Below are 10,728 nucleotides of genomic sequence, written 5' to 3' on the forward strand. Positions count from 1 at the left end.
GGCACTGGCGAGAGGGGTTTAGAGGGGGTACTCGCTTGCACACCCGGGGTCCTTAGAGCAGCAAGGAGAATGAAAGAGAGCAGACAGTCTGCTCCTTTGGGGACACGTCCAGCAGCAGCAGTCAGGGTCACGCGGCTCTTCCTCACGTGGCCCCAGGTGACTTGAGGTCCCCGAAACTGCTCCTGCTCTGGGTTCTGCCAGAAAGCAGTAGATCCCCCCAAAGCCAACCCTGCTGCTCCTTAGAAGCTGGAATCTCCCTCCACGCCAGGAGTTCCGCATGAACTGAGGCTCTCACATGAGAGACAGACTTCCCCAGCTAAGCGGGTACGCCGCTCACCTCCTGCTGCTCTGGATTGGCAGACGACAGCCTGTCTGGCTGTCTGGGAGGCAGGGTCAGGGAAGCCCCACACACATCCCCACGCGCGGAGGAGCTGCCTTGGCCTTGTAGGATATCTCAGGCTTTGTCCCAGGGCGGTGGGTCACCAGCTTCACTCAGGACCCTCCGATGCCAAGGACGGGTCTCCCTTCCACACGGGCGAACCTCTCCTTGCCCTCTGTGCAAATGGGCAGCCTCCAGCTTGCTTGGTGGGCCCAGGGGGACGTGGGGCGCATACACGTCAGGGCCCGGATCCCCAGGAGAGCGGCTGCGTCACCGGGCAGGCATTTAGAGGGAACCTCAGCCATCACTCACTCCTAATTTTCATGACGTGCATTAACGAAATTGTGTTCTGAGTATTCATTCAGTGCTGTTTATGGTGTGCTCTCGAGTGCGCTTACCGTTTGTCAGAAGTGCAAACTAGCGAACATACGAGCCTTTAAGACAGGCCATCTGTTCGTCTTAGACCCTTGGATGATTGTCAAACGCTTCTAAAAATAAGTGCTCACTAGCAGAGAGGGGCTGCCCAGGTGATACACAGCAGAGAGGGTAGCAGGGCTGCCTGCACCTGTACCCTCCCCAAAGGGAAAGATACAGTGCCTGTGCTGGGGATGGGTGGGGGCCCGAGAAGGGAGCAGAGGTGGGTGAGAGCCTGAAGGCCCTGCCGATAGACCTTTCCGGCTGGAGGTGTGTTCGTCTCCCTGTTCCTTGCCTCTCGTGTAACTCCGCAGCTCAAGTACTTTCGATGGCTCCCCGTGGCCCAGATTTAAGGGCAAGCTGCCTCGTCTGGCATCACGGAGCCTCATCAATAAGACCCCCTCCTTCCTTTCCAGGCTTGTCTCCACGGCACATACCCTGTCCTTCTGCCAAGCTGAATTATTCATTGTTCCCCCAACATATGCTGCACTTTTCACATTTCACAGGCAGGAGAGGGCTGTTGTGAAGGGTGGGCTCTGCATACAGACCGCACAGGTGCAGCTCCCGCACCACCATTAACCAGCTGTAGCACCTCCACTCTGTGCCTCAGTTTTCTCATCTATAAAATAGGGATAATGAGAGTATTTAGTCCCCAGGGTTGTCGTGAGGCTTAAATGAGTTAATATAAGTGAAGGGTTAAGAATGACACAGTGAGCTCACGAGGAGTGTTAGCTGTGATCGTTGTCAGGATTCTTCACACCTTCAGCCTTTGTCTGGGTGGTCGCATCTCCCTGGAAAGCGAACACACACACACACACACACACACACCAGTGCAAATCCTAACCCGAGCCATCCTCAAAGGGCAGCTGGGAGGCCAACTTTTTCCCTAAGCTCCTCCCAATCAGAAATGTTCTCCCCACAGTCCCTTTTTGTGAAATCTCACCCCCTCCTTCAGCCATGAGCTGGTAGCAGGCCAGGATGTGCCTCACTCTCTCTCTCTCTCTCTCTGTCTCTCTCTCTCTCTCTGTGTCTTCCGTCTACCACACACAGCCAGGCTCCGTGTTTGTTAAACAAACAAATAACAGAACCTCGCTTAGCCTGAACACGGCTGCAGTGTTAGCCCGAAGGATCTACCTTTTCCCCTGGAAACGAATCCTCCCGTGGTTAAGGCAGGTTCTTGGACTTGGTCCCTGCTCCTGGAGACTGCTCTTTGTAACACCAGCCTTGTGAGAGCCACTGGGGCTGGAGCCGCCAGGGAGTGGCCCAGCGGTAGGCAGTGGGGAGAAAGGGGATTAACCACAGCCTCTTTCCCAACCTAGAACCAGAGGGAGGTGATGTGGCGAAGCCAGGTGGGCTCTGCAGCTGGCGCTGGGTGAGCAGGGAGGGTGGGATGCTCTGGGTGTGGGGGCTGTGTCCCTGCGCCCTTAAATCTGCCACAGGGAGGTGAGGCCCGGCCCCGGGACCGGTCCTTCTCTTGCGCCCCTTGAGAGTAAGGGTCTGTGAGTCCAGGCCGCCCCCATTCACTGTGGAACTGTGAGCTTCTTAAGGGAGAGGCTGGGGCTCCTCCACCTCCGTGTGTCCAGCGCCCGGCTGGGGCCTCCGTGAACCGCTGGGGAAGGGACGAGCGAATGAGCGAATGACGGGATGAGTACACACCTCCTCCCTCCTCCACGAAGTCTCCTTGCCTCACCAGACGTCCCACTCTGTTCCCTGGTGGGAGGGAAAGCAGTGAATTGTGGGTACAGAGGTTGTAGCCAGGGGGCTGGTGGGGAGGGGACAATGTGGGGAGGGCCTTTATTAGACGCTGCTGTTCCAGAGATAGGACCATCCAAGGTGCTGCCCTCTCCGGAGCGGTCCTGAGATCTCGCCAGTCCCGGGGACACACAGAAGGAGGAGCTGGGAGAGGGATCAGTCTGTCAGACCTCCAAGAAGCCCCCCCTGCAAGCCCCCAAACATGTTTGGTGCCATGGGGGTACAAGCAGGGAACAAACAACCCCTCGTTCACGGAGCTCCCTGTATCTTGGACGCCGTTTATGGCAATGTATGGAGCACTTACTCTTGGCCAGCCTGGGATAAGTACACACACATTATCTCCTGAGTCCTCAGGGCATCTTAGGAAGTGGGCTCTGCTGTTTCTGCACCCCCCCTCCCACAAGCCCCCAGAGGTCAGGGAACTTGCTCAAGGTCACATGGCTAGTAAGTGGCAGAGCCAGGATTCAAACCCAGGACTCAGCCCATCTCAGCCCATAAGGGCTTGCCCCCTGCCTTGGGATCACTCAGGGCAGTGGCTAGCACAAATGGGGCACTTGCAAAGGACCAGGTGAGGTGCCAGGACTTTAGAGATATTTTGTCATCAGAGTGGCTGGAGCACAGGAGGGGCAGCTAATAATGACCCGCAGTGCAGAGAAATCCTCTCCAGCCCGTGCCCGTGCATCTCAGGATGTGCAGAGCAGTCTCTCATTGCCTCACAGGCAGTGTTTTCCAGGCCACCAGGCAGCCAGCATGTTTAAGCACCACTAGTCTTTTCTCCTTGACTCTATGGTGAGTGGGCATCAAAGGGAGACCAAGCAGGGTCCCAGACCAAGGGACAGAACACAAAGCCAAGACCTGGAGAAGAAATCCTGATTGCAGACCAGGGGGGGACGCACCAGTGTTTGTGTGTGTGTGTGCATGTGGTGCGTATGCATGCCTGTTGCAGGGCATGGAGGTGTGTTGAGTCAGGGATGCCTCCTGGGGCTAGTGAATGGACCCCCCACCAGAATCTCCGACTGGCCCATGCTAGGGTGTGTCTGTGCTTCGGGAAGGATGGTCCAGCCACAGACTCCGTGATCCTGATGCTTCTCATTGCCCAACATATACCCCGGCTTCGCTCCAAATCCAGGTTATTTTACTGCTGAATTCCTAGCAACAAACATGGTGGCTGTCACCCAGGGATTTAGTAAAGGTTTTCTGAATGAACAAATGAATGAATGAATGAACGAACAGCCATGTAAATGAATGTGAGGGTGTGACAGAGAGATCCTCAGCCTCAGCCCTCTGCGGATGACTTCCACAGAGACAGGGTTCACCAGGATCCCAGCTAGGGCCCAACCTCTCGCCCGTCACTAACTTGTATCCCGGGGGCAGATGGCCCAGTGCACCAGGCAGAGGCGCTCGGAACAGGCCCTACCAGAAACCTCCACCAGGAGAGCCGCACTGGCTCTGCCGAGAGGATGGATCTCGGCCGCAAACCAGTGCCACCCACCCCCCTTCCGTTCTCCCTTTTTATTTTTCTCACCTGCTCCTCGGCCCACACCTGCGTCTCCCTGGCAGGCAGAGAGGCCCGTGTGGATGCCAGGCCCCCCCCGCCCCCACACCAGGGACCTCCCGGTCCTTGCCGGCTGCCACCCCTGCCCCAGCCCCGGCCTTTACGATGCCGGGAAGTGTTCTTCTGCGGGGTTGGTAGCATCTTTAAAAAACGATTTTCTTCCTTCTCTGAAGGGGCTAAATATAGCACAGGCATAAACAGAGAAATAGACATTAAGCCAAAATGCCCTTGTGAGAACCATGCCGGGTGGAAGGAGCTCTAAGAAGACTTGATGAAGCTCCCTCATCCCTCGAACCAACCGCAGCTTCAAGCCGTGGGGGAAGCAGCCACGGGTGTTTAGGGTTATTGAACTGTGCCGCTCGCCGGTGGCTCCGCCGGGAGCTGCTCAGCGCACGGGTGTGCGGGCGGTTGGTGAGTCCTCGAGACGGTCCCTGCCACCCCCTCCGCCCTTTTCGAGACTGTGCCCTGGGCCTGTGGAGGAGCTGATGCCATCCTGGCCGAGCACAGGGGCTTCTCAGCCACCCCCATACTTATTGGGCGGCCTGGACCGGGCTCCCTCAGAGCCGCCATTCTGCACCCTTAAGCCCACACCCATCGTTTGGGTGTCTGTGTGTCTCTAGGCATCCCCCCAACCCCACGCAGTCAGGCTCCTCGAGGGCCGAGCCCAGCTGGAGTCGTCCCCTCCCTTCCACTCTGCCCGTCCCAGGGCAGAGCACCCAGCAGGCACTTCACAGCGCAGTGCTGAACGAATTCTGTGCCTGGCCCCCTTGGGGCATCAAGTTTCCACGTTTCCATCTGCTGTGACATCCTGGGCTTTTGTTCCTGTAGAACTTCAGGTAAGGAAGTTTCACCCTCTTTGAGGAAGTTCTTCCTTGAGTCTAACCGAAGAACCGCCAGCTACTGCCCCTTAAGAGAGAAGGCCACTGTTGTTTTCACCTGAGAAGTGGCATTTATTCTTGAACTGTCCTAACCAGCAGTCCTAGGTGTAGGTTTCCATCACCAGGATTTCTGTGCCTGGCTGAGCCAGTGTGGACCATGTGTGTCACACCGGCCCTGTTCTTGGCATCTTGGCAAGAGGCTGCTTCATTATCCAGAGAGCCCTGGATATCCACCTTTTCCCATGTTGCTGGTGGATGGTCCTGAGGACTTTGTGAAGATCAGAAATCATCTGGTTTTCTGCTGCTTATGAAACAGAGTCCACACTCAGGGGCATTCAGGGCTCCCAGCAGTCTTCCACGTGACCTCTGTGCTGGGATCACCCCACTGGTGCCTGCCTCTGCCGAGCTTACTCCAGCCTCCATACCTTCGTCTATGCTGTGCCCTCCTCTTGGCATGTCCTTTCCCCTTTCCACGTACCTACATCCTACCCATATATTTATTCATTTATTTATCCTTCCATTGATTCAAAAACATTTACTCAGTGTCTCTTTGGTGCCAGAGCCTCAGAACCATAATTTGAGAATGAGGAAAGGGCTATACATGTTTACCTTCCTAATGTCCCTCTTCTTCCTCCTCCCCAACCCCCCACAAATCAAGAAGGACCGGACCACACCCAGAGAACCCAGGCCACGTGGCACTGTTAACTCACTGGCTGTTGGCAGGGTGGGAGAGGGAGACCACCACGTCGTTCCTGGCAGCTGTGCCTGCTGCACCACCGCTGGGCATGGGAGGCCCGGGGGTCCGGTCAGCACAGTGTGCGGCCCTGGGCCAGGTGCTGGGGTCAAGAAAGGAAGTGATGCCCCGCTGCCTGCCGCTCAGCAGAGGCGGCCAGGCTGGCCCTCGGGAGGCACATAGGTGTGGGGGCCGTGGGCTGGAGGTTCCTCGAGCAGCTGCATAGATGGGAAGCGCCGTGTGCCCAGAGGACTTCACGAGTAGCATGGTTGGGAGGAGAGAGGAGGCAGGAGCTGAATCAGCAAAGGCTTGGAAGCTAGGAGGGTGGTTTGATGTAGGGTGGGCTCAGCTCCCCGCAGGACTGGCTGCTGGCCGTGCACAAGCGCAGGGAGAGGTGCCTCGGCGGCAGGGTGGGCGCTCCCATGGAAACCGCCGCATCCCATCTGTGGCCTCAGACAACCTGCCTTGTGCCTCTGGGTCCCTGACAACCCCACCGAGGTGCCAGGCAATGCTGGCAGAGTCTGTGCTCATGTCTGGAGAGTTCAGATGATCCGCAGACTGGGTGCCCACAAGGGCGTAGGGCGCTGTGGGAACCCTGTCTTCTCACCCAAGCCCCTGGCTCTCTTGGATTCCAGTTGCCACCCCTCCTGCTTCCTAGCTGGATGTACTTTTACCCTGTCTGAGCCTCAGTTTCCTCATTTTACCCCGTCCTACCTTGTAAGGCTGCTGTGAGGATCGACAGAGATGTGCCTGCAACCGCACATAGCACGTGTGCTTGCCAAACTCCGGCCACGTGGCCTGTGCCCGGGAGCCCAAGGAAGGAGGGCGGCAGTGGTTGGTGTACTGTGCCTCGGGAGTCAGCGGGCATCTGCTGTGTGAGGACGGGGCGCTGCCTCTCCCTGGCCGTGAGCTTACCGGAGGGGCTGGTGCCATTGCCGGGAGGCAGCAGCCGTGCCTTCCGTGGGAAGGGGCTGCCACCGGGGCCCTGGGCCGGGGAGGTGGCCCCAGGCCTCCCGGCGAAGCTGCAGGCATCCTCTGGTCACCCTCACCGCCCAGACCCGGAGCCTGGGAGAGAGACGCAGCGCCACGCCTGACCCCTGGTGGTCATCGGCAGAGCTGCAGGTGCGGCTCCCAGCCCCGGAGGAGTGGCGGCGCTGGCGGGGCGCCCACTTCTGGGGAGGCTGCTCCCCGTCACTGGGGGTCCTGTGCTGCCCCCGAGCAGGGTTGCCCTGACCCGGGTGGATTTTGCTTCCTTTCTCCAGGTGTCATGAGGTCGAATACCACCTGAGGCTTTGATGAGATTGGTGTGGATTTGGAACACAGACCACTGAAAAGAAACAAAAAGATTGTACCCCAGCCCCAGGCCACTAGCTCCCGTGGAAACAGACCTACACTGCTGGCCTGCTCTGGCTGGTGTGAGGGAGGAGATACCGTGGGCTGTGGCGAGAGGGAAGCATTTGGCCAGAGGGGCCCACCCGGGCCCTGGATTCCCAGGCGGATTCGGACAGACGACACAACAGTCTTCCGGCCAGAGCATTGTCTCGTGACGGCACAGGCAGCCTCCCTCCCCTGGCGCCCTCCCTGTGGGTGACCTGCCCCCTGCCTCGGCCACAGGCACCAAGGCCGCCCACTTCCTCAGCATGTCCGTGCCACTCGGGTGTTTCTTGGCTGGAGAACTGCAAGGCACATCTGCTGTCTCCCTGCACTAAGCTCAGAGCAGCTCCCCGGAAGGCCTGAGAAGGAGATCTGGGGGAAGCCTGCAGGCGATCAGATATAATTTCCTCCTGATCGTTAGAGCAAAAGGGAGATGGAGAGGTGAACAGGGATGTTTTTAATTCCCACTACCTCCCCAGCATTTCCCCTCTCCCTCCATATAGCCAGTCCCCACGGTACGACCTGAATAGTCTAAAAACAAAAATTCATAGGGAGCCCAGGTTGGCAGCAACAGGAACCCATCCCCAAGCCCCCAAATCAACGTGGTGTCTTGGCAGCTGCGTCCCCGAAGCACTTTTTCCTTGTTGCATTTTGTTTTGCAATAAACGAGATGCTTTTCTGCGGCTCTCGGCGTAAATGCACTGAGTGGGAGGGGACAGGCACGCTCTCCATTCTTCTGCCCTCATGCGTGTCCCCTTTCTTCGCCTTTGCAGAACCACACGATGAGCCAGCACGCACAGTGAGGGACCGCTCGACAGGACACCTCTCCGCAGAAGGCTTGCCGGAGACGCCGTGGGGAGGGCCATTTGAACATTACATCCAATCAAAGTGTCATTTGCAACCCAGATGTAAAACTCTAATGATTTGGCCATGAGGCGCTGCTATTATAAGCAGCTGGAAATGAATATTAATGGCAGAGATTAAAAGTATTCCATGCTCAGTATTTTTTATTGTCCTGCTACAGCTAGTGTGCTTTTAGAGTTTCCGCCGCAGACTACATTTCTAGAGTTAGAGAAACCCGCTTTTTGAGGCTATTGTCCTTTGTTCCTTCATGTATTATATTGATAGTTTTTAAAAAAAAGGATTAGTGTGATTTTTTTTTGCTTTGCTTCTTTTTTTTTCTTTCTTGTTTTTCTTTCCCCCCTTTCGGTTAACTACTTTTTAATTGCAATTCTAGGTAATTGTGCATCGTGATGTGATTGCTTGGCTATTGTCTGAATATTTCCTTTTAATTTTTTAATTAAAGACTAATGCTTTGATTGGATTTGCCAGTTCACCGGACAGTGATTAAAACTATGTAATGAATATAATCGGTTTCAGTGCAACTGGATGGTCTGCTTTTAAATGTGACTTAATCTGACTGCAGTAACTAGTACAGTTCAATAAAGGGAATCCATGCGATTAGCATCCGGCTGCTTGGTTCTCTCCTCCCCAGCCCAGGGCTGTGTGAGGGCTGTCGTCACCTACGGGGTGTGTCCCTGTGTGAGTTCCCGTGGATCGCACATGCTAGTGGGGACCTGCACACGATAGGCCCAGCTCCCCTCGGGTAGGAAGAAGCATAGTAATCTAATGCACAAAGACTGGATGAGCTGGCAGGAGGCACGGAAGTCAGAGTGGGAAGAACCTTTAAATACTCTGATCTTCTCATTTATGGATGGAGAAACTGAGGCCCAAGGATAAGCGAGCGACTACACTGAGGCCACGGAATAGGTTGATAGGGTGGCTCACGTTCATCCACGTGGCCTCTCCCCCTTGGGTATGGCTTTCCTGGCTGCTGGATGAAGCCGGTCACGTGGTTAACCCTTACCTTGCCAGGACTCCAGGCAGGACCTGGATTCTAGTTGTGGCCAAGGCATGGGGATTGGACAGGAGTTAGGGATGGCTGCCCAGCCCCGTGAGCTCCAGAGCTGAGGGCTGCGGAGTGAGCCAGGTAGGAGCCGCAGTCTCCCAATCACAGAGATCAGCGGGATGTGGAAGCACTGAGACCAGTGGCTGCAGCCAGGACTCTACTGGGGCAAGCGAGGTGCCTAGGATGCAGAATCTCAGGGTGGGGGGCCCGCTCTCAGGGGCCCGAAGAATGGACATTTCCTGACACTTTGCACCCTTAGGTGCCTTGCTTGCCTCACCTCCTCTTGGTCCTGCTGGCGCCCCAGGACCAACCCAGCAGCCTTAGCCTCCCACATGCCCGTCCTCCCATGCCTCCATCGTGCTGGTGCTCAGCCAACTTGCCAATCAGAGGCCAGGGCTTCAGAACCTGCACGGGGAAGCCCTTCCTTGTTAACTTTTCACAAGGGGCAGGAAAATCGGTTATTACCCTCTGTAGAGCGGAAATGAAACAGGCAGACAGATTGCACCTAATTATAATGTAATACTAAGTCATGGCGTGGAATTTGGAGCAATTATCCCCAGCATCTTCTGACTCCCATATCAAGGGGCTTCTGTAAGAGTTCCCCTTGCTGCCACCACATGTAATGTTCTGACATGGGTGGGGCTGTTGGTTTTTCTAAAGGTATTTTATGCCTGCGAATCTCAGAGTGGACTCCTGCCGGTGTTGGACAGAATGAAGCAGGTGCTCTTTGATTTGCGGGCTCCTACCTCCTGGAAGCCAAAGGTGGTGAACTCCAATTTTTAGTCCTCTAGAGACTTGGCCATTTTAGGGGAAGACCTCAGAGTAGGCGTCAGTATTCCCCAAAGTGTGGCCGGCCACAGGCTGGGGCTGGGGTAGGCTTCCCTGAGTCCACAGCCAAGCCTGCCTTTCAGACGATGCCGTGACTGTGGGCAGGACCAGCGTGTCCCAGGGGCTTCCCAGATCACCGTCTCTGGGCCCTCTCCAGGCCCGATTTATCCCGAACTCCGTGGAACCCAGGTGAGTCCTCAGTAAGTACCAACAGAAGATTTGATTTGACAGTTGGTGGCGTAGGGCTAAATTAGTCACTGCCCCCATTAAAAATACAGCGGGGGGTTTAAGAGCTTTTCTCGCCATGTGGGAATCAGCAGCGAAGCCGGCGGATGCCTTGGGTAAGGAGAGAGGCAGCCTAGGGGACCGCGAGGTAATGAGGTTTATGGCAACGACAAGGCAGCCGGGGAACCCCACCGACTCCCGCCTCACCCCTGCCCCATTGTTCTCGGGCTGGCTCTGCCCCTGCTGCTTCAGCTGAGAGCCCCTCGTGACTTTGTGCAGGGAGGGGGCTTGTAGGGGGGGACATGGCGGCCCTTACGGGGACTGGTATTTGTCACCATCAGGAAGTACTGGGTTGGGGGGTAGTGCAGGGCTATAAACCTGTGCTTTGGGGGTCCCCCACTTCTAGTCAAACGGTTTGGAACTGGAATGAGCCACTTTATCTCTCAGTTCTGCGGGACCTCAGAGGGTCACTGGGAGGCTTATAGGAAAGGATGCCTATAGGAAAGGAAGGGCTGAGTACAGAGAAAGACCCGGAAGTGGCACGGTTATTGTTAGGAGGACGATGAAGCCAGGCATCCCACATAGGAGTGGCCCCTTTCAGCAGAGGGTGTGATGGAATCAGCCACCAGCAGCTTGGATACTGGAGCAGCGTTCGGCAGTGGGAAGTGGGCGAGGTGACTG

At 56.3% G+C, this 10,728-nt stretch overlaps 1 protein-coding gene across 3 annotated transcripts in view; it reads left to right on the forward strand.

Moving 5' to 3' along the window:
• The window catches only part of ZNF423 (zinc finger protein 423), a 330,174-nt gene extending 321,755 nt beyond the window's left edge, over window positions 1-8,419 (forward strand). For 2 of the 3 annotated variants that reach the window (XM_061173368.1, XM_061173370.1), the window contains one exon: window positions 7,859-8,419. In XM_061173368.1, the coding sequence (XP_061029351.1) occupies window positions 7,859-7,888 (30 nt within the window). In that variant the 3' untranslated portion in view covers window positions 7,889-8,419. Of the gene's footprint in view, window positions 1-6,973; window positions 7,355-7,858 lie in introns of those variants that run through there. The other variant, XM_061173369.1, reaches the window with a different exon arrangement.
• Window positions 8,420-10,728: the final 2,309 nt, after the last annotated feature.

This window comes from Eubalaena glacialis, chromosome 18 (genome assembly GCF_028564815.1).
Source record: "Eubalaena glacialis isolate mEubGla1 chromosome 18, mEubGla1.1.hap2.+ XY, whole genome shotgun sequence".
Taxonomy (NCBI): domain Eukaryota; kingdom Metazoa; phylum Chordata; class Mammalia; order Artiodactyla; family Balaenidae; genus Eubalaena; species Eubalaena glacialis.